At 25.2% G+C, this 25,587-nt stretch overlaps 2 protein-coding genes across 2 annotated transcripts; both read left to right on the top strand.

Moving 5' to 3' along the window:
• The first annotated feature begins 1,408 nt into the window (after nt 1–1,408).
• Nucleotides 1,409–4,485, top strand: LOC114126890 (cilia- and flagella-associated protein 20-like). The gene is made up of 3 exons (XM_027990933.2): nt 1,409–1,610; nt 3,435–3,626; nt 3,922–4,485. The coding sequence occupies exons 1-3, from the start codon at nt 1,527–1,529 to the stop codon at nt 4,282–4,284; spliced, it is 639 nt and encodes a 212-aa protein (XP_027846734.1). The 5' UTR covers nt 1,409–1,526; the 3' UTR covers nt 4,285–4,485.
• A 1,879-nt stretch (nt 4,486–6,364) lies between these two features.
• LOC114126883 (AT-rich interactive domain-containing protein 4B-like) lies at nt 6,365–24,455 on the top strand. Its single transcript, XM_050207854.1, has 23 exons — nt 6,365–6,846; nt 8,311–8,398; nt 9,330–9,443; nt 9,516–9,581; nt 9,666–9,759; nt 9,823–9,997; nt 10,100–10,294; nt 10,360–10,439; nt 10,499–10,608; nt 12,666–12,803; nt 13,249–13,367; nt 15,344–15,804; nt 15,880–16,010; nt 16,450–16,526; nt 16,594–16,690; nt 18,644–18,820; nt 19,636–19,712; nt 19,779–19,884; nt 20,034–20,107; nt 20,175–20,266; nt 21,760–22,678; nt 22,950–23,122; nt 23,288–24,455. The coding sequence occupies exons 2-23, from the start codon at nt 8,396–8,398 to the stop codon at nt 23,335–23,337; spliced, it is 3,528 nt and encodes a 1,175-aa protein (XP_050063811.1). The 5' UTR covers nt 6,365–6,846; nt 8,311–8,395; the 3' UTR covers nt 23,338–24,455.
• The last annotated feature ends 1,132 nt before the right edge of the window (nt 24,456–25,587 follow it).

The following is a 25,587-nucleotide window of genomic DNA, read 5'->3' on the forward strand; positions in this document are numbered from 1 at the left end:
CGCCTTGTTATGCATGCCTTATATAGTTATTACAACAACAAGCTCTGTTTGTAAAGGAATAGGAAACAGTATGACGAACAGTGACGGTTAAACATTAGGTATGAGGAGGATGATTATCCCATGACCCTTTTTTCAATATTTATAACGATTTATATTATATAATTGTAAATAATCAACTATAGTAAATTTCCACATAATATAAATAATATGTCCTTAATATGTCTTATAAGTTATGACTATGTTATATTCAGTATATTATTATACACCGTGTCACTGACCACTATGCATAGTTATAGTATAATATAATTACCTATCTAGACTCAAGTTTAAGAATTACAGGCTATTTTTATTATTTATATTAAGTTGTTTGTACAAAATATACAGATTATGGGAAGTAGGTACCTCTCTCGAGGTACACCCTCCTCGCACGGCTCGTGCATGGGCCGATACGTATATACGTAACCAGGTCATTACTCCTAAATTAGTTGATTTATTGATTCACGATTAATAATTTATTATAATCTTTTGTCATAACTCATCGCCGTTTTTTACCTTTCGTATAAGTAATGTGTCGTACTATGTAATCTGCCTGTGTCTACTATTCATCTGTAGTATTGTCTATTTTACTGCTTTACCTATTATGTCTAGTAAAAGTAAAATAACTAGCTATTTTGCTGCAAGTTACTTTACCTCTAAATACTCAGTAGTCAGTGGATAATAATAGTGCTTGTTAAAAAATCAGCCACACTCCCCCCCCCCCACTATGATAAAATCATTTGACCGCCACTGGTGACAAAGTGCCTATATCTTTGTATAGAAAAAAACAGTAGGTAATAAACTTCAGTTAGATTTTTTACATTTAAATTATTAACTGAGTAGGCATAAGAGAAAAAATATACAAAATCTTTTTTTATCCGTTTGCTGATTTTGGCTAAAGTGCATTTTACCACTCCACTGATCTCTCGCAGGTACATATATAGACGTAGAGTACGATACACCGGCTAGTTGTGTTCAAACATAGATACCAACGATTCGAGTTGACATGAGATATAATGTATGGGTACAATATAAATTAACATACTAAGTTCTAAAAAGTAAAAAGTTTATAATAGTTTTACCAAGTAATAAGTATACTACCGTCATGCTACTTTCCGACGAGTAGCTCACAAGTCATAGTTTATAGATAACTACAATTAAAACAAATTAATATATATTATTTAAAACTACAGACTATCGTAGAAATTCACTAAGCTCTATCGATGTAAGTTTTTGAAAACCTATAGATCACGCCTTCATACCTAAACTGCTAAAGCTCTGACAAGGATAAAATACCTTAATAAATAGTACCTATAATAGGCATATTTTGTGTTGTATTCTAAATAAAGTTTACGCACATAGCAACGAATGTAATAATAAGGTGTTTTATCTTTTATTTATGTTTACAAATTGTATCATTCTTCGTTCAAGTACCCCAGAATTAAGTCCAATAATCACATCAGAAACTGTAATTGTGCCTGTGAAGAATAATGTTTCAGACAACATTTCAAGGGCCATTATTCACCGCGTACTATAGCGTCGGCAGTCGTCCGCTGGATAATTGGGCAGTTCAGGTGCGTGCATAGATCCGTCGATAAAACAGCACGTATTCCATAATATGCGAATAGTAAAAGTAAAATGCAATACCTAAAGCCTAAAGTTGGTCCAAACTAAATATAATGCATCACGTACACAACTATAGTGAAATACAGTGGACGATCATGAGTTATGATAGAAAATATTCTGGGATAAGATTTAAATTATAAAACATAAACTCAAAGATGGACAAGTTAATGAAAATAATTAACTGTGCAGGCTAGTTAAGTTAATTCAATTAAATTTCCTTTAGTTACAGTTAAAAGTTAACAAAAAAAAAAAAAAAATTGCCTAGATAAGTTAAAAGTTAAGATGGAAAATAAAATTAACTTAACTCAGTTAAAAAAAGTTAATTTTTTTCAAGTCAATTAATTCATGTCATAAATTGCACTAGTATTTTGATTTGTACAAAAATTTACCAAGACTGTGTAAACATAAAATTTAAAATTATTATTATAGTACATACTACATTGTTACTAGAAACTTATAGGCTACATTTATACATAAAAAAATTTAAATTAACTTAACTATAAAACAATGATAATTAACTATAAAATGCTAAATTAAAACAATATAAAATTTAACTGAATAAGTTAATAAGTTAAATACAAAAATAACTAACTAGTTAAGTTGAAAAGTTAAAAAAATTAACTTTTTAACAAGTTAATGCCCACCACTGCATGAACTCCGTACAATAGGTAGGTAATGAATAAGAAAAACCCTTTTATTACATACACTTAATATTCAATTTAATATTTTTTCTGATCTCCTAAAAATTTATTGACGACAATTTATTAACATTCCATTTTTTTTCCTCTTCGAATATTAGGTACGCAAGTAAAATAAGTTTTTTTTTCATTACAATCATGGAAATTTATTGTACCAACTGAATTGACATTTTCTAATATATTTACCATCTTGACATGTTAATAATAAATGAGGAGTTGGTAATTAAGTGTTATTTGATTTTTTTGTCGTACGTTAAAATATTTTTATTTATTTTATTTAAAATAATTTACAATCTGTACAATAATTAGTATAATAAGCAAATAGTGAAGTATTAAAATACTTCTAGTATCATAATAATAGTACCTATATATGTGAGTACTCATGTTACACAGTACTTACACACACCAAAGGTACGAAACACATATTATTTACAGGTTAATAATATAATCGTTCTTAAATGTATACAATTATTTACAACGGCAAATACCTACCACTAAATATGTTGCCTCAAATAATAATAATGATAATAATGAATATATAAACAAAATAAGTAAAATGCGTATTAAGAGTATATCAGCGCTTTGTTTGTTTTCTTTTATGGTTTACGTTAAAAACAAAAAACAAAACGTATTCACGTAAAAGATTTTTAAAAAAATGTTTTTTTTATGTTTTTGAGTTATTTTGAAGTAAAATAATCTATAACAACAATTATAGAAAATAATGTTTTTTAGGGTATGACATATTTAAATATTCTCGAAATAATTTAATATCCATTTAAATTTTCAACATTTATTTTTATTTTTAAATTTTAATAGGTATAATAAAATCAAATAATAATACAATTTAAAACCGATATGTCAAACCTCAAAAATACGATATTATCCTATATAATTTTCCTGATAGATAATTTTACTCTAAGCCTACTAAAAAACCATATATATATAATATATTAATATGTTGGTATGTTGCGTGTGGGTCTGAGAAAGAAACAAATATTGTACAATTTTTTTTTAACAACCTAATCTGATCATCGTTTTGTATGTTGTACACACTCGTTACACTTCGTATTTCAGTGCAAAGAAGGAGAAATGCAACAGGTTCTAGACGACATAATGAAGTCCAACGTGCTCCAAATACAGTCGCCAAACGTAAACGCCTGCTTTATAACCTGTCCATTGAATTCTAAAGGTTCGCTGGGTGTTCGGTTGCCGTTTGTGACGTTGTTGATGAAAAACCTAGGTCGATTTTTTACGTTTGAGTTCACGGTAGGTACTTACTGAATAATGTAAATGTATAAGCTTCTATAGCGCATGCTCCTATTACCTTTGACTAGATTTTAATATGTCACAATTATTATTACTTACTACATTATAATATTTGCGCCTCATAATACAGATCAATATATTTTATTATAAAAAGCAACTAAAATTAAAATTTTAATAATTGACAGAAATATTTAAAAGGGCATAGTTAGTTTTAAAAATGATTTTAAAACTTGCTCACGAAAATGAAAAAATATTTAAAAATGTAAAATATAACACCGTTGTTACAATTGAACAGATTTTGGACAGCGAAAACATTCGTCGACGTTTGCGCTTTAGCAACTATCACTCGATCAAAAAGCTGAGTACGTTCATGATTACGATGCCGGTTAGTACAGACGAGGGTTGGAACCAACTGATAATGAATTTGGCAGAGATCACAAACCAATCGTTCAAAACGACCTATGTAGAGACGGTCCGCGTACAAGTCCACGCAAACTGTCGTTTGAGGAGGATATATTTCAGTGATCAGTTGTACAAAGACGATGAGCTGCCAAAAGCTTACAGGATGCTCGGGACTAAAGACGCGAGAGAAAAACCGAAAAGCATGTTGAAGAAAAAGGCGGCAGTCGTTGACAAAAAATCGGCGGGCGATCAGTAGTAGAGTATGTTTCAAATGAATATCATCGAAACAAATAATAAAACACCTGACAGTGCGGAAAATGTCTTGTCCGCATCATCTGAATCTACGACGGAGATTTGCGTCGACATTATTTAGTATTGTGTTGTAAACAAACACTTATTGTAATTTTATCATAATATAAATTAATGAATAAATTACAATATAGACTGTCTGATATAATCTACGAATTCTATTATAGTTAATGCCGTTGATGGTAGATATTGCATAATATATGTGTTTGCTCCGAAGCCGCTCCTGCGATTAATGCGATTTGCGGCAACGACTCGCGGGATGCTGGAATAGGGAAGGGTACCTAAGATATTACAATAATAATATTAAATATTTCAAAACTAACAATATTTAATTTTTGTCACTCAAAAGGAAAACATTCTTTGGGACAAATACTTTATAAGGCTTACATCAGATTATATAACAACAAATTTTATTAATATCAAATAATAAAATTAAATATTAAATTTACAATAATAATACATACATACAATAGTAAAATCAAAGGGGCCCCAGTAAGACAGTGCCGACAAGTGGCGATATGGCTATATAGTGCACGCCGGGTTGGTTGGACAAAGCCTCAGGTACATAGACGGCGAGCGAATCCAACTGAGTGTCCGGCTTGACAGCTCGCAGAAGACAGACAAACGAGAGCCAAAAATGTCCGGTGCCGGGCTGTCTGGCGGCTGCAAGCTGGCTGCAGCAACCTCGATGCGTTAGACTATAGAGGATCCAACGAACAGCTCCAGATGGGGACACGGACTGACGGACGGCTCAACAGCCACGCGTGGTAGGTACGGCGAAAAAGGGCCTTTGACCAGGCAATCTACCTATATATATGGGCGGCACACGGTTAACGCACGATGAACCAGCCGACCGTTACGAAACAATAAACGGTTAATAAATATATTAGCGGCCCACGTTCAACGAACCAAACGATAAGACAGCCATACGAGGTGTAAGGCCGAAAAGGAGCAAAGGCGGCACAACGACTTAGCAATAACACGCGTTGTCCGCAGTCCACACACGCATTTTGGTGCGAACACAACGCGAGGCGACGAGCGAATGCAACTATGCGTAGGACTCGACCGCCTGGAAAAGACAGACCTTTTTCCAGCGACAGATAGCCAACGGCCAACAATCCAGTGATGGATGGCAGAGGGGGGGAAGTAACTTTATCGCGGACCTTCTAAAATACGTCGCGTCCGTGCTCGCTCAAACAATATGAATGAATGAATGATGACCACGTATGTATAAAATGTAATTAGTGTTTGAAAATGTCATGAAATTTAAAATTGTAAAATATTAAATAATAATAAAAAATATATATATATATACATAATAATAATAATATTATATATATATATAATAATAATATTAAATATTTTATTTTTTAAATAAGTTTTATTTTTACGTATAATTATCATAACATTCATAACTTATCTTCACAATTTTATAACATTAGGGAAACGGAAAACAATCATTAACTACTCATTAGTAATGATTTTTTTTGATCATTTATAGAGGTAACAATAAGTCAACTACGGTACTCTTTCAGTCTTTACATTAATATCAATGATTATATTCAGAACTTTTAGATTATAAATAATTGATAAATAACCATCATTAATATTTGAATGAGAAAAAATTTCAATGTTTCACGTTTTTGTGAAACATTTCATGGTATAGTGAAATACTTCAAAATGAAATATTTTATTGAATTAAAAATGCATTGGTAACATTAGCGTATATCGGAGTAGCTATAAACGACGGATACCTAACGTTTTCATTCGAGACGGAAAATGCCGGTCGACTTGCGTTTTGGCGGGCGAATGCCGAAGTAATAAAAACGCTAACTCCTTATTTTAAATTATTAGGATTGGCTATACTGATGACGAAAAACGCTGCGGAATACGGAGCGTTCGAAACGCGGCAAAAAACGCCGCGTAAAGCGTTGGCCTAAAATCAGGTGATAACGGACGTAGAAAAATGATTATCTCGGCGCCACCGTCGTGGCCCGGGCTAGTTTATTTTCCCACTTATTTGTTGATTCGTTCATTAGGTTCGTCTGATTATAGTATGAGCGTTGTCTCTTGGCGCTTGCTCAGTTGCTCATTCTCATCTTATTATGGCGATCGTCGTTAGTGTGTGTTGTATTTAATAATAATTGAACGTCTTTGTAATAGTATTATAGCCCTACTGCTTTGTAATCACGAATATTGATCTATCCTACTTCTTCGCTGTTTCGGTGCTGGTGCATATCGCTCTGTATTTCGGCATTGTCGGGTGTGATTTCGTTGCTTTTAATATGATATTGTAGATTCGACTCATAATGTGTGTCGAGGAACAATCATGTATGTCAATTGGTTGCTGAACTTCTGGGAAGATTTTCGACTAGAGTTTCTTAGACATGTCGTAAACACAACTGTATACGACCTCCAAAACAAAATAGTTTAATTGGCGTTCTTCAAGACTACATTTCAAGACTGAATATCATCACTTATGAGACTGATGAAAAAACCATTCGTTCAAGTATGTATATCTGTTATGTAATATTATGAGTTTTGTTTTATTTTGTATAGCCATGATTGTAATATTAGTGAATGCCGAATGATGACAGTGTTTGTTCTGTAATAACTTTTGATAAATTGTAATGTATATTATCTATACTATATGCAATTTCACGCTTTATTCAGTGATTCGTTTACATATGTCCTTTATTAAAAATAAAATAATAAATAAGTGTGTAATGTTTGTCTTACAATGTAAGATCTTACAATGTAACATTTGTCCTTACAATGATAATAATGTATAGGTACTTTCATTCGATGAAGTAGATTGTAGAACAATATTTGATAGGGTACCTAAATAATAGTATGATTTGAGTTTTATTTTGCTAATTTTTTGTTTCCCAATTGTATTATCATATAAATACTCACCTAAATAGACTAACAAGAATTAAATGATTCTGCTGTATATATTTCATGAATAATTATTATAATTTATCAGGTAAAATAATAAAGAAAGTGTTCACAGCATAAACGCGCTGGATTTTAATAAAATTGAAGAGCGTCTGATAAATTATTTGTAGAAATTATTTAGTACAATATTGATTGGTATGTCATATCGATAAATAAACTGAATAAATAATAGTTTGTGTATTATTATTCGTAAAGATAATTATTTTAAATTTAAATAATATAAACAAATTTGATGTTCAATTTTTATAATTTATGAGAATATATTTGTAACTTTTAAAACAATAAAAGTGTTATGGCCAATGTTCTTCAGATGATAGTCGGCAAAGCACAGGAAAATAAAAATAAAATCATTAACATTATCTTATCTGTAATTGTTAGTCGGAATTCAGTACCTTTTTTTGTCAATTATATTTGCCAATAGTGCATTTTATTTATAAAATGGAAAAATGGAAAACGCTTTATCAGGGGCTAGATTTCAGAAACTAATTAAAAACCGTCAAAAAGACATCTCAAATTGTTACAGTTAACACACAATGTTTATATTTGAATAATTATACTAATTGAATTTTATATTTTATAAAATTTGTTCTATTAATCATGAATTTATAACAAAACAATTTATAGATACTTATTTTTCACCACACACAATTTAATGTTAGTAGATACTAGAAATTTTAATCTTTTTAAAAATCCTTTATGATATAAAAATGTTAAATACCCTCTCTAAAAAATGTCGTCCTAGGTGTAGGTTTATGTCATCCACCTCTTGAACCAGACCTAACTTTTGCTATGTTTTCTTAAGTTAACTAAATAACTAGTATGTTGATTTTATTGTGTGAAATTCTGTTATTATTTCTATGTATAATATGGAGAATTACATATCCTGGAAAAAAGAATACCTGATGAGAAAATAAAACTATGACAAATTATTGTATAACGTTATTCAATTTTTTTTTGTATATTATAAAACTGTAAATTAATTTACCAATCAAATTTATAAAAAATTTTTTTCCAGATTAAAAATTATATTATAAAATAATATAATTTAGTGAAATAATCATTGTTCTTCATCAAAAACTAGAAAAACTTCAATATTTACAATGGTTTGTATCATTTTATTATTTTTATATAATTTATCACTAATAAACAACACGAAATAGTCAAAAAATAAGTTTTGGAAGTATAAGTCAAATCTTTAATTGGATATAAAAAATATTTTAATTTTATTAAGTTAATCATTGTTCTTAGTAATTTGTGTAAGATTTATTTTGGACAATTTTGTATTTTATTTCTCTTATTAATTTAATGTTATTATTATATAATACTATGATAAATAATTTAAAAGCTCTTTTTAAATATTAATAATTTTAAAATAATTAATTCAATACTTTATAGATCTTATAACTATCAATGTATCAAGGTATCAAGGTATCATATAACTATTAATAATGTTAGTTGTTCCTTGTTTGGCTTTAATTTCCAATTAGAATTATATTTAAAAGCTAGTATTACCACTTAACTATTATGAGTAGGATCTTATTGATGTATAAATATTACTTTGTGTTTTATTTAGAAATTATGTTGAATTTATAAACTTCACTTCCAATTACTACTGAATAATATCTAATTAAATATTTATTTATGGAAGAATATTTTAAAAAGGCTAAAAAATGTTTTATTTTTTTCTTATTAAACTCAAACTTATAAGTAAAATCTTGCTACTTATTGAAAGTAAATATTTTGTTAAATAAATCAAACTTTAAAGTTTAAGGTTTAATGAAATCTCAGCTGTTTTATTAATTAATATTTATATCTTTCGTGAATATTTTTGGTTTTTGCATTATTTCTTATTATTTATTAACCTGAATAAAAAAAAAATAAATAAGTCATAATAACTATAGTAGGAATAGAATTAAATTAATTATTTAGTTGTAGGTGTCAATACTTACCCAAAATAGAATGCTTGTATTAATTTGTTTCAAACCACATTTGGATTTTTAAATAGGAAATAATTATTTTATATGTGAAATATAGGAAAATCCAGACGAATCACTTATGCTTGCTGTTGGCACGAAAGTTTGTGCCAAGTACAAAGGAGCATTTTGCGAAGCAAAAATTATAAGTATATCAAAAAATCTCCAAAACAAAGTTTGTCAATTTATTATAAACAATTTTAATTTTGACTTATTTAAACTATGTTATGCATTTATTTATGTTAAGGTTCAAAATAATACTAATAGAAAATCAAAACCTTGCACAGGCAATTCAGTAAAAGGACAATTAAAGGTCATAAATTATTATTTATGTGTAACTTAACATTTTTATACCCAAATATTCAATATATGTTAATATACTGTTTATTATATTAAGGTTGGAAAAAATGTTGCCATAAGAAGTAATGAAATAAATGATATAGTTCAAGGAACTGTTTTAAAAGTACAAGATTGTAGTCTATACACAGTTGGTATGTATTTTATTATAATTGTAGTTACTTAAAAGTAGTTTATATACTGATGTTATTTTGCAGTATTTGATGATGGAGAAATAGCTTGCTTAAAGAGAAAAGCATTACATTTGAAAAGTGTAAAATACTCAGATACTAGTTCTATTCTCGATAAACTTCCGCTTAACAATCCAGAACACAGTGGTATAACTTCTGTTGTAAAAGGTCTTAGAAGTCAAAAACATCAAAAAGATTTTGGGTAATTTTGTATTTATTTTATCTATATGTATTGTCAAATCAACAATTATTATAATATTTATTTGTATATTTCTATTTTAATTTAATTTATTGCACAATAAAGGGAAAGTAGGGAAGAAAAAGCTGTAACAATTGAGGAAAAAGATATTGGAAAAGTAGTATGTGTACTAACTAATATAAAAAGGAAAATAAAGGATAATTGGTTTCCTGGCTTGATAGTTGCACCCACTTCACAAACCTCAATCAGAACTAATTTTTTAGTAAATCATCTAGTTCGTTCTTTTAAAGATGGAAAATAGTAAGTATTACAAGAGATTGTTTAGTATAATTAACTATTTTTATTATCATGTTTTATAATTATAGCTATACAGTACCAAAAAAAGAAATAATTGAATATACAAAAGAAATTGGCGCTAAAGTGGAAAATCGTACTCTTATAACTGGTAAATATTAGATTTATCATATTATCTTCTAAGGAATTATAATAATTATTATTTTTTAGCTGTCAACAAAGCCAATACCTATTTTGACAATGATGAACTTCCACTTCACTGGAATCGAGATTTTTTATTTGGTGTTGACTCAATTTATACTGATACTTATGATGGCGATGTGAGTACCTAATTTGTATCCTTAAATGTAAGGTTATTTCCTTTATTTGCACCAAATTGTAATTATATTTAGGTATAAATTAAGACCTGTTAGGTCTTGCTATCGTACAACACACTATTCTCAATGCTCATAAAAATAGCATGTTCAAATTATTATTATTATTATTCAGGGATTCATAATAAAATAATATCTGTAGAGATGCCATATTGAAAGATACTATTATTGATACTTTTACTCATTACTTTAATTGTTTGTTAATATTGGTTTTAATCATTTTATCAATAACAAATATCAATGAGTAAGTATTTAGTGAATTAAATGTTTTTTATTTTTTATTCAAACATATATTTTTTCAGTTTTTCTCAGTCACAAATTGAAGAGTTCATAATGTGACTTTGTGAATTTTTAGGACAATAATTGTTATGAAAAAAAACCTCCCTCTTATTTGAGCAAAATGTGACAATTTTTTTTTTTTTTTAATACTTTTATTTTGGATTTGTAATTTTTCTAAATAATGTGGTTATGATTATTTTAGGGTCAGGAATTGTGTGTTTAACATAATTATTACCATAAAATATAAATAAATAAATCAACGGTTTTAAGGATCAGATTTCAATGAAACTACTTATTTGTTAAATAAAGTGATGACTCATCATTTATATTTATATTAAAATTAGGTTTATCTGTTTTTGAGCTAATGACTTTTGTGGTGGTTCCAAAAATTATAAGTTTCCATTGTAGGAGACTCATTACATTCTCTTAAAGTATCAGTTGATGTAATATTACCAAGATCATTATTCAGCATTTTTCTTAGAACTGACCTTGCTTTTGAGCACACATTTGCACCATGAAAATGTAAATTCTTGTATCTAGGATCTAATAGAATGTAAATTGCAATTGGAATAACCATTAACCAACTCAATTGACTTAAAACGTTTATTAATTTCTCGTAATAAAGATAATCTACATCAGATGTACTATCAATATTTGGTTTAATATTTTTTAATTGTATGACAAGACAATTATTTATCATTGGTGTAATTTTTTAAATGGTCATATAATTTTCAACCTAAGACTCTTTTGTCACACTTCTAAGGGGTTCAACAGTCCAACTAATCTATGAAGAGTTTCAATATCTTTAGCAGACAATATGCTAGGTTCAGAACAATCTCTTAACAGCATAGGACTTACCAAATCTATAATTTTAAGAAATCTCTCAATTATATAATAATATGTTGAATTCCAACGTGTTTTAACATTAAGTATTAATTTTATAATTTATAACAGAACCTTCTAGTAATGTAGTATTTATTTGAGACTTTTTAAAAAATCATTTTTCTTTATGCTTCTCTTTGCCTATTTGACTATTTCATGTACCATTTAAATCAAATTATTCATATTTGAATGATGACTGACTGCTACTTCTACCACTCAGTTTATAGTATGTGCAATACACTATGTGTTGATATCTAAATATTTTTTACTGCCAATATGATATTGGAACCATTATCTGTTACTGTTGTTACAACTTTATCTTTCTCTATTTTCTATTGTTCTATTGTTTGATTAATCCTTTAATTTGTATAAAATAATAGTTATTTTATACAAATGATTACAAATTCAAAACTCAGCTTTATGTAATAGTTGTGTTATAATAGTTTAGTGTTAAAATGTTATAGAGTTAATAAAAAAAAAAATAATAATAATTTTAGAAAATGTCGATTCAAATAAATATTTTTCACTGACACTGAGTAAATATTGAAATAAAAATATCAAAAATATCTAATAAATAATACTATTATATCGATACTTATTTATATCAATAGTATTGCAATGCCCCTAATTATCTGTAATTATTTTAATTCTTTAATTGAATGTTTACACTTAAATAATATAAGTGTTTCATGTTAATAAACTAGTAGGAATATCATGTTAATGGAATTCTTGTTTGTTATAAAGCACTGTATACAATTATTATTCTTTTTTTTTTTTAATGTACATTTTTTCATTAATCTATTAAACTATTCTTATATGTTATTTAATAAATTTGTTTTTAGAATTCTATTAAAGAATCAATTGAAGAAAAAGATTATTTTGTCGCGCAGTTATTTAAATTCATGGATGATCGAGGAACTCCTCTTAATCAAACTCCAGTGATTAATGAAAAGGATATTGATTTATATAAACTGTTTAAGGTATTTAATACCACTTAATTAACTAATTTAGTGCAATAATTATTATAAGCTTTTTATGTGATATGAATATTCAATTGCTAAAACTGATAGGCGTTTTTTTGTTTGTTTAACATTTTAAAAGGTGGAACAATGTATCATTTTGCATATTCAAAATTATAATTTCTTTATCAGTACTTACATTACTATTATTAATTTAATTAATCAATTAATTATTGTTCGCATAAATAAATAATATTTAACATACTCAAATTCTCATATAAAAATTATTGATAATACTATACAATTTATAAGAAAAAAAAACTACCAATATTTTCTATACTACACTTCTGAAAATAGATAAAAAAAAATGAAGATAATATTATTGGATATTTAAAATAAGTTTACAAACAATATTTAGAACCAATTACCTAATGAATAATAATAATTATTGTATAATTATTTTTAGGTTGTCAATAATTGTGGAGGATATAACAAAGTTGATAAAGATAATCAATGGATGTTTGTATCAACTGAAGCTGGTCATGAACAACAATCATATTTAACTATTAAAAATTTCTATCAAAAGTTAGTACATAATTTTATTATACAATCTATTATTTATTATATTTACTAGTGGAGTCGGACTGGCCAGGACCGCTAGTTCACAATTATGGATGGGGCCCCGGCTTAATTATGGTAATTGAGGCTCCTGATTTTGTACCTATTAATATTATTATTATTCGTTTAGAGTATATAGAAATACGAAATAAACTTTGTTTATTTTTTCAAATCTGGTAACATGTTTTTGTTATAATTTTGAGAAGTTTTCAATAATAATTATTAAAATAATAACATTATCATGCTATGAATTTAATAGCTGTCTATATACAAAAAATGTATCATTGATTATAAATAGTGAAAAATTATTGTGACTACCTATTAAATAATATTATATTATATTAATTATATAGGCGTATGTCTTAGTATTCGCATTATCACTGATTGTAAAATATTATATTTTGGATAAGAATTGTATTCGCACTGTCGACAGGGTTATGAATAACTTGTAAAGTCAATAATATGTTAATTCAACAATCTGCTACTTTTCTTTTAGATTCACATAAAAAAAATAAAAGTATGGTCAAATTTAACAAAGCACTCATAAAAGTCATTATAAACTCAGAAAATTGAACTTGATTGGAGCAATCAAGTAGTGGAGTAAGGACAAGGCATTATTATCTTCTATAATTCAGTTCAATGAGCCTAATGTAAAAGATTCTCGATTCTTGTTATTCATACATTTTTTCATAGATATATAACTTCTAGTGACTTAAAATTTAAAATAATTTTAACTGCAGCTATTTATCTTGATATTTTTATTATAAGTTCTTCTGTCTCACAATTCTTAAAATCACGCCCATTAAATTATCTGATAGCTAATAGCTATAAAATTATTTCTAATGTTCAAAATTTTAAAATAAAAATTAATGAGGAACTGGCATTAAATGGTATAGATTTTAGAATAAAAGATAAGTTTAGTAAAAACAAATGTATAAGTAGAGTGCCAAAAATAAATAAAATGCCTGATAAATTAGCATCTGATGAAAGACCTGACGTTTTCACAGAAAAAGGTTCAAAGTTGAAGCACATAACTATATATTTGATATTATATATATTATATAGTATTGAAAAAAGATTTGTTAACAATTCAGAATTACTCAACAATTGTATTCGCTTAAATATTTAAAAAATATTAAAAGTGGTTTACTGAAAAACTCACTATTAAAACTTGCTGAATTAACAAAAATAAGTGTACACATTTTAACTTCTGAACTACAACAATTTGCAATACAATGTGATTCAATAACTAAAAATTTAAATGATACATTTTTAAAAAAAAATGAAAATGCTCTTATTAGCACTAGAGACCCTATATAGACTCTCTAATATTAGCATCATTCATCATAATATTATGAATATTATGAATTGCGATTTACGAATATTTGCGAATATAATTGGTTTTTTAAATTACGATTTTAAAAATTAATTGTTATATTGTTATGTATTATTTGCCATTATGCCAGTCTCATACTCAGTGCATGGATGTATAGAGTGGTTCTAATCCCCCGAAAGTTTTTTTTAAATAAAATTGAATAGTTAGAATTTCATATTTTATTACATAATATAACATATTTATACTTAAACCCCCCCTAAATATTTTTCTGACTACGGCCTTGCCAGTCCACATTTTTGATATTAAAATATAATTTTTAAACAGTTGAAATATGATAACTTTTTAATTACTTGTTTATAATATAGTGATTTTAGGATTTTGGGTGATAATTATATCAAAAATTTGGACTGACCGTTCTCAAGTAGACTTGACAAAAAATTCAAATCTGTTTTTATTAAATTAATTTTAATAGATCATCTTGATTAATATATTTTTACATTTATAACTATTTTTTTTTCCAATCAATAATTTATGAATTGTTTAATTATATTTTGTATTGTTAGTTATTTCGATTAAAATTAATAATTTTATTATGATTGCATTACAGATGTTTATATGGATTTGAGAATTTTTATCGAAAATTAGGTTGTACAATGTTGAGTCCTCCAAGGAAAGGAAAAACTCGCAGCAGTTTTAGTCGTAGTATTTTAAGAAACATTGATAAAATATTACCTAGCACATCATCTGATAAAAATAAATATGTAAAGAATAAAACAAACAATAAAAAAAATAGGGTTTCCACAAGCGCTAAAAATGTAGTCAAAGATATTAAAGTTGATGAAAAACTTCAAAAAAGTAATGAAGACATTTCAAAAAATATTAGTAATAGTATATCACTTAATAAACAATCAGTAAACCAGGACATAAGAAAAATTAAAGATTCTGTTAAAAATTTTAAAATTAAAATTGAGATTGATACTGACACATTAAATGATAATCAAATCATTGAAGAAGAAGTGAAAAAAGAAAAAATTGCTAAAGTAAATCCTACGAATACTGGATTACTAGGTATTTATTTATTTATAATAAACGAGTATTATAACCATTTAGCTAAATACAAAATAATTGTGTTTGCATGTTCAGGTATAAAAACAAATACAACTGATGAAGAACAAACTAAATCTTTTATAAACATAATTACTGTATTCAAAATGTCAAATAGAGGATTTTCTTATTACCAACAAAATATTTCAAGTACAGGAAAATTTGATGAGGTACCAAAAGTAAAATTTGTTTAATATGTTGTATAATATGCTTTTTATTACTTAATCTAATTAAGAGTTAAATATGTATTGGCTAATTTTTATTTGGGAACTAAAAAATATTGGGTAAGATTCTTAATTTAAAATTTGGTTATTAAGTATAAAGATTTATTAGAGTTTAAATTATTTCTGAATATATAAAAAAAAATTGATTTAATAAGTAACTAGATACTTTTCTAAATTTCTAAATTAAAAATAAATTAAAATTTTTACTGCACTTTATACCTTGATGTATATTTAATTTTTTAAATTTAAATAATTGTTAAATTTTTTATTCATATAATTTTTCTTGTACTTTTTAAATAGATAGTATATACTTTAATTAAATAATTTAAAAAAATGAAATTTAAATACAACATTCATTATAAATTCTATTTAAATTATGTCATAGACCACTGAAAAGAAGAAGAATGTTAAGAAGAAAAAATATAATAAAAGGAAGACTTCAAACAATAATACAACAGTTGTGTACGTTTAAAAACTATTTATAAATCTATTTATGTCATATTGTAATAATACTGGTTATATTTTACAGTAATGTCAAGGTTGAAACATTTAATAAAAATTCATCAGTGAATATTGGAGATAATTTATTTTTACAGTATAAACAAAATCAATTATATGAATCAAAAGTAAGTTATTTAAGTAAATAAAAAAAAATTTTTTATTTTATAAATATGGTTTGAATTAAATAGATTAAGAAGTTGTAGAATTTGAATGTCGTGCTACATGTTTTTGATTTTAGTAGACCATGCTAAAACCACGAGCTATACGGTGATGGGCTTAAAAAATTGAGAATGTATATTTTGTGTATTTTAACGATAATTTTAGAAAGAAAGCACTTATATTTTTCTTTTTGGTCTATGTATTTTAAATAATATTGAATATAAACTCAATATTATGTAATATCGGTATTTATTGTTGTAGTTAAATAAGTATTAATTTTATAACAAGTAACAACAGTGTAATAATGTGATACAAATTTAATCTCTAATATTGTGCCATTATGCCATTATACTATCTTATTGTCATTAAGTTATTGACTTAATTTAATATACATATATATCTATTGATTTTTTATTAAAAAGATTATTTTATATGATTTATATTTGACTATTAGCAGAATTTTGGTTTAATTCATATGGACCAAATAATTTTTAGTCGAAAAATGTTAGTCCTTTGCTATTTTAGTTCTATAAAGTTAAGGTTAGAATATGGTAAAGTCCAATTTATTTTTTATCCAATCCACACAGTCCAAAATATTTAATTTGAAAAACCGATTATCTTGCCAAACTTTAATTACCATTCGACAATAGGTTTTATTAATAGAGTTTTTTCATTTTAAAAATGTATAGTGGACATAACTAAAAGTTTGGATAAATAAAAATTGAACTTTATATACTAAACCAATATATTCTTGTAACCTATTTGACAGTTTTTTTTTTAGCTAATTTTTTATTTTTATTTTAATTTAATGTCAAAATACCTATCAGCATATTTTACATATTACCTATAACTTTATTTTTTTCTATTTCACATTTTTTTTGCATGTTATTAACAACAATAGATGTATTTTTCAGAATTTCGAATAATTTTTTTCTATGTTAAATATTTTTTTATGAATATTTTACAATTTTTTTTGTGAATTTTTTGCCTTGACATTAATTTAATAACTTCCAATCCTATGGATAAGTGTTATAAAATATTGTATCATACACAGTTCACAGTATTAAAATTAAGAGGATGTCAGCGAACTATTTGTTTTTTCTTTCTGGCCTACACGCAACATAGACAAAACGCATTTACTCAAAATCATTTTTTCTATGATTTAAGTAATCTTAGAATAAAAGTACTCATTAGAAAAAAGATAGAGAATAATATTTTTGAGGGAATGACATATCGATTTGTCAAAATGTTGACTCAAAACAATTTAAACATCGTTTAAATTTACAACATTATTTTGTTTATTTTGAAAGTCAAATAACAATAAAATATAAGATCGATATGCCATTCCCTTAAAAATATTATTATCTATCTTTTCTGTAATGAGTGATTTTACTCTAAGATTACTTAAAAACATAGAAAAAATTATTCTGCGTAAATGCGTTTTGTCTATGTCGCGCGTGGGCCAGAGAGAGAATACAAATAGTGCACTGACATCCTCTTAAACTAAAAAAATTGTATTATATTTTTAATCTATACAAACCATAGAGGCAAACAAATTATTCCCTATTAATCTTTTGTTAATATTTAACTTATAAATTATTAATATTTTGTAATTTTAAATACATAAGTGCTTTTTTATAATGTTCAGTATGACTTTTTTAGAATTGTTTAAATCGATCTTATTGTTAAAAAAATTAATTTCTCTATTTCATATATCTTCAAAATTATCTATTTTTGTTTTATTTATCATTTGTATTACACTTGGCTTGCTTTAATATAAAATTAATTTTTTGTAAATAATTAAGTTTTAATTCTTATCTCATAACCTAAATACTTTGATATGTATTATATTAAAATTTGTATTATTATTATAAAAATATCATTATAAGTCAAATAACATAAATACTTTACATTTTTAGGTCCTAGAAATCCATGATTTTGATGGTGTAATAAAATATTACATTCATTACATTGGTTGGAACTCAAGATATGATGAGTGGATTGATAAAAATAAAATCAGGTTCAAAATCATTGAGATTTCGCATGGACTAGGAGATCTTATCAATGAAGATTTATCTAAAATTCGTACTTCAGAAGTATGTAAAATAGTTGTAAAAAAAAAATTGAATAGAAAAAGATTGTAGAATTATTGTCAGTAATTAAAATTTTTAAATATTATTTTTATTATAAGATTTATTAAATTTTAGATTCTGAGCTATGAATTTTACAAAAATGTGTGTATTGTGTTTTGTTATGTGTATACATGATAAGTAGGCAAAAAGTTTCAATTTTCAACTTTGAGTGTGGTTTTGGATAGCACATTCAATCTGTTTGTACTTTAAAGAGTCAAAATTAAAAATGCATAGTATTTTTTTATCACCATGAAAAACAAACAAAACATTAAAAGAAAATGAGAATTTTATATAAATCCAATATTTTTATTAAAATAATTGTTTAGTAATCATGATTGTTAAAATATAAACAGTTAAACAGTTACTCAGAATCATTTTTCAACATGTACATTGAAGTATCATTGAATTCAAAATAAACAAAATCCATTATAGCAATTTACTCAATAATGAGCTCCACTTGACACCTATTGTACTGCAGAGTAGTAACCTACCTTTTCTATCTTTCTTTTTTTATTTTTTAGAATACTATTTAGTAACTATCGATGTGTTCAAATTAATGATAATTTGTATAATGTATTACATTTTAGCTTAATTAGGTATATATATTAAGAATTATTTATTCTACAATTTATTGATTAATTTTTGATAGTTAATAATGTTAAATAAAAATAATATAAATAATATTTTCCTTAAGTATATAATTGTTCTCATGCTTTTGAAATGGTCTTAATCAGTGATAAAATAAAATGTTTATAAAAATTGTATATTTATTGTTATAGAACAATGAAAAAATAATGGCTGTTAGAATGAAAAAAGAAAATGAAAATAAGACTAAAAACCATATATCTCCATTTGTGTAAGCTTAAATAGTATTTATAAACCGAAATATGTAATATTATTTAGTATTATTAATGTTTTACAGGAATATAAAATATGAACCTGCAAGTGATGAAGACTCATCAGAGATTGTTGAGAATAATGTAAAAATATGTTATGGAAATAATCAAGACATAAAATATGACTCAAAAGTAAGTTATTCAAATAGAATAAATTATAAAAAAAAGTTATTTAAGTATACACATTTTTTTATGCATTTGGAAAAGTATATATTCTATAATCTTAATTAATGATATAATTATGTAACACTTAATAAAATTGTATCTGCATTTTGTCATAGCACCCAGAAAAAATAAAAACGATTTGGAAGAAAAAGTACGATGAAATGAAAATTTCAAACACTCCATCACCTATGTATGTTTTAAAAAAAAATTATTTATCTAAATATGGAACATTGTTTAATTTTGGTAATATTTTACAGAAATATAATAAAAGATGAACCGAGTGATGAAGAATCACCAGTGACAGTTGAAGATAATTTGATTATAAATTATGGAAATAATCAAGCTTTAGGTAACTGGAAGTTCATTTGTGGGGGGAGGAAGGGATTATTTAAAATGTTGAAATATCAAAAACAATCACAAATGGGTACTTCTTATATTCAATGTATCAAAGTTTAAGTTATTCAATGTTGACTGTACATATGTATGATCAACATCAATCAAAAATGCATTATCATTTTCTTTAACGACTACTCAATTTATATTTATTTTGTAAAATTAAAGCTCAATATAATGTAATAAAGTACAATATTATTAAGCTAGAAAATATAATCATTAATTAATAATTTGATAATCAACTTAATAAAAATAAATTCTATTAAATTAAATATGTTATTAATTATTGCTAGTGCAAAATTGATTGGAAATAAACCTAAAATGTATGTATTTGGATATTTACCCATAAAAATCATTCCGTTAATGAAATTCTTAAATCTTTATTCTTAACTAGCTCATTTAGTTAGAAGTAATCAATTTGTTTGTTTGTATTCTCCTTTAGTTCTATATACTTACTTCAAACCTTTAATCTTTTAATGTTGATTTTTCAGGATGTTATTTTATACATTTTGATTTATTATGAAATAGTAATTTTATATTTAATCATCCCTCTGTAATATGTCTTCTATTGGCCCTAGTAATATGTAAGGTGACTTCTCATTCAAACTCATGTGTACAATTTCTTCCTCACTAAAGTTTAGTTTTTAGAAATTTCTGAATGTTTGTGTTTTAAAAATTACCTTCACAACTAAGCGAATAATTTTTTTATTGACATTTATAGAAAAAAAATAATCAAAAATGTCTCATAATCTCATGCCTATAAATATCTCAAAAAGAGTTCAAATATTTTGAAAATTTAACTACTTATGCATAAAAAATGAAAATATAATCATTTGGTGAACATTTCAACTAGGTACTACAACAATTATTTGTTTTTGAGTTATACAAACAAAAACAAAATTGATTTTGTCAAAAAATAGATTTCTATTAAATTTTTTATTTTTCTTTAATTCGTATTCATTTTTCCAGGTTATTTTGAAAAATACTGTTTATTTTTAATTTTAACCTCTTTTTAGTACAGGCTAGATCCAATTTATTATCTAAAATCACCATAATTTTCAATTTAAATTGAACAATTTTTTTTTGACTACATTTTGTATACAAACAAATATATATATATATATATATCAATGTAGAATCAATATATATATATATATAAATATATTTATTGCTCCTCTCAGAAACTTAAAAAAAAAATAATTGAATATGACATAAATTAAAAATACTGTTATGTATAATTTTTATATTTACTTAATAATAAATTATACTATAGATAATTTATCTATAGCATAAATTCATTTGTTAATTGTGTTACAATCAAAATGAAATTGAATAATCGGTTGCTTTTAAGTTATAACGAATCTAATGTATCTGATATCAAAATTCAAATTTTAAATCTATTTATAAAATCATTTAAGCTATTAATCAATAATATTTGTGTTATTCCAGATGAATTTAATTATGATGATTATGAAGATGATGATGACGACGAATCACGATTGGTGATAGTAGAGGAACCTGATTACCAAGGTGATGAAAATATACAAACACAATCTCTGTTACCACTAACATCAAGTATACATCCTAATGAATTAGAGTTTCAAAGTTCATATCAAATAAAAATAAATAACACTTCACTGATAGATACAGTTAATGAAAGTACTATAAGCTATGACAAAAGTGTACAGAATGCTCTTATTTCAAGTTTTGAAATGTCTTCATACTCTAAAAATTATGATAATGAAGTTGAAAAAGTCAATAAATGTATGGTACTACCAGAATTACAATTTAGAGAAAAAATGGTAGAAGAAGACACTCTCAATAACACTTTAGTTATAAAAAACAATCATTATGTTGCAGGATATGACATTCATAAACCTAGTACTAGTAAAGGTTTATTTGATTTGATATATCAACCAGGTTCAAACAAAGACAGTTTCCGTGCAACTAATACTAGTAATGATACAAAAAATAGTTTCTTTGTAACTAAACAAGTTGTCAATAATAATAGTTTTGATACAAACATTCCTTGCGAAAGTAATTTATTTGATAACAATACTCCAAGTACTAGCAAATATAGTTTTTATGAAAACTGTATGCCTAGTACTAGTAAACAATTTTATAATCCAGAAGCTGATGTAAATAGCATACTATTACACAAAAAAGCCATACCAGGTAGTTCAAACAGTATGGCACTTGAACAATATTATCAAGAGGATACATTGAAGATGATTAGAAAATTCGATGATAATGAAGTAGACGCTTTTTTAGGACTGTATACTATGTCTCAATCTTCTGATAAGCCAATGGTTTTTATGGCAAATACTACTGAACAAAATATAGAAGAAGACACTAATCTTCATCTAAAGTAATTTTATTATATTAGTATAATTTAATTTAGATTTAAGAGGATGTCATACATGTACCACTTTTAAGTACATAATTGATTAGTTATGACGCTTCAAATAATTAATTAAAAAATTCAAGCAAATACTAATTAATAATACATTACTTAATATTAATTAGTATTTCAAAGTGAAATTTTATATTTCTCTATTAAAATTGTTTATTTTTATAACATATTAATTGTAATGTACTATCATTTAATTATTAATATTTCTTTATGTCAAAAATTACAGTGAGAATCAAAAAAAATTAAATACACATGGTTTAAATGAACCTTCAACCTTGGGAATAATTAAGATAACGGAAAAATCATTATCCAAACGCAGTATTAGCAACAGTCCTAAACAATCATCAAAACGTATAAAATTGTCTACTACTACTATTCCAAATGTTCCTATCTCTACAGGTAATCAGTTTTGAAAATAAGTTTTTACATAATCCTTAAACTGTTATTAGAAATATTTTTTTACTTTGATTTGTGGTTAATTGTATTAAAAAAGAAGTATAGCTAGATATTATAATATTTTTTGTTCTAAATGATAATAATAATTTAAAAAAAATGTTTTTTTAGTTAATCAAGATGTGATTCTGATGCCCAAAGTAAATGACAAAAACTATTAGTTAATTAAGTAAGTAAAGTTACATTTTTAATGTTTATATAACTCGTGATTGTGTTTTAAAGTTTAAATGATTTATATTACCATTTATTGTTATACTAAATTAGTTAAAATATTATACATAATATTATTATGACAAATAATCTCTTAGACCACATGATGCGGTTGGTGAATAAAAGCACCATTTATCATAACTGATAAAATTAAAATTAAGTGTTACTACTTCTATTATACTCGTATATGTGCTATCATTATACCAGCGGTTCTTAAATTTTTTTTTCACGGAGCCCTTGAGATACTAAAAAGTTCACATAGTCCCAAAAACTTGAAATACCAATTTTACAACTCATAAAAAATTATGGATCAATAAATTGCTAATATAAAAACTTAATACAATACATAAATGTAACTTGTAACAATTTAACGAATAGTAATGTATGAACTTAATTCAGATATTCTCGTGGAGCCCCTAGATTAGTTTCGCGGAGTCCTAGAGCTCTGTGAAGCACAGTTTGAGAACCACTGATTTATATTATTATTGCAATTATTATCTTATATAAATTTTATATAATCTTATATTATTTAAATTGTTAATTGTGTTATGTTTTAAATTATTGTATAGAGTTCTGTTATTAATAAAGATAAATAAATAAATAATAATAAAAAAAAATAACTATTAATTTATGGTAAAATTCAACACTTTTGACATACTATAATTTATAAAATATATCACACAATAATTATATTCGCTCATTAAATTTACATGAAAATTAAGTTCCAAGACTGAATTCTGCTCAATAGCAAGCTGCGATAATAGAAAAAATGAATAAACTATGGATTATTAAACATAAATATCAAAAATTTAAACTTGATTTAAATGTATTTGTTAAAGTATGGGAAATAATTAGGAAAAATATTACGAAAGAATAAAAAGAAAAAGGCAAAAGCCGCTCTACTATGAATCAAAATAGTTAAATCTAATTAAAAGTTTATTTATATAATCCTCCTATTAGAATTTTAAAATTGGTATAAAGTTAGCTATTTAATATAATATTATTGAAAATATGTTGTATAATACTACATACTTTATTTTATTGATTTATTTTAAACCTCCAACATCCACAGGAGGATAACTTATTTTTTTTATTTATTAGTATAAATGTTTTTATTGATTATATAATTTATAAAAATTGTATTATGTTAAGATTAATTACAATGTTATATTATAATATAAAGTTTCTTGTGTGTTATCAAAATATATTTGTTGTTTACATTTTAAATGCAATTTGATTTATTGTGCCATATTTTGTTATTAAATTAAGTACCATATTAAATTCTCACTTTTATAAACTTATAAATATAAATAATAATACAATTTTTAAGCCTTATTGTATTCTTTTATAATCAATCATTTTCAAGAAAAATCATTTATGAATGATGATGCGAGATAATATTTTTTTTGACCAATGTTATTGTAGACAATAAAAATAGAATTTGTTCATTTTAATTACCTATTTTAACCATGAATTTTGTATGTGTGTGTGTTAATTATGCATTTAATGAATACAAAAATAAATTTTTGGATTTGAAAAAAAAATTATTTATTATTTTCTATATTTAAAAATTAATGTAACGAACAATTTATGTATTTGATTAGGTATATTATATTAGCTACTCGTATTACAATAAAATCATGGATTGTACAAAAAAAAATTATTATTCACTAAAAAAATATTCTAATTATAAATTTGTCTTTTAAATACACATTATACAATACTATATAATATGGTATTATAGATAACCAAAAGACAGAATTAACACGAGTAACAAAGTAATAAAATATGTTTTTTAAATACATATACATTTATCATATATTTTGTTGATAAGTACTTGCACCATAAAAACCTAATATTACTGTAATTTCTTTAATAGGTATATTTATAATTTATTGCTTTGGGTACATGTATAGTTATAACTTTTAACTTAATTCTTACACAATCGCTAAATTTTATTGCGTGTTTCAAAACCGTAAATTATAAATCCATATCAACTGAAGTAATAGATTAATTTAAACGTAATTTTATTTTACACAACATTTCAAGTTTTAGAGTTTTTACGTTAAATGTATTTTAACGAATTCGTGTACTTATATTTTTGTGTAAAATTGCTGCCGATCTTAACTTGCCTGACTTATTCGGAGCGACAACATGCAACATGATATATTAACTTTAATTTTATAAAACAGGGGTGGCCA

The sequence above is a fragment of the Aphis gossypii genome, chromosome X (assembly GCF_020184175.1).
Source record: "Aphis gossypii isolate Hap1 chromosome X, ASM2018417v2, whole genome shotgun sequence".
Classification (NCBI taxonomy): Eukaryota; Metazoa; Arthropoda; class Insecta; order Hemiptera; family Aphididae; genus Aphis; species Aphis gossypii.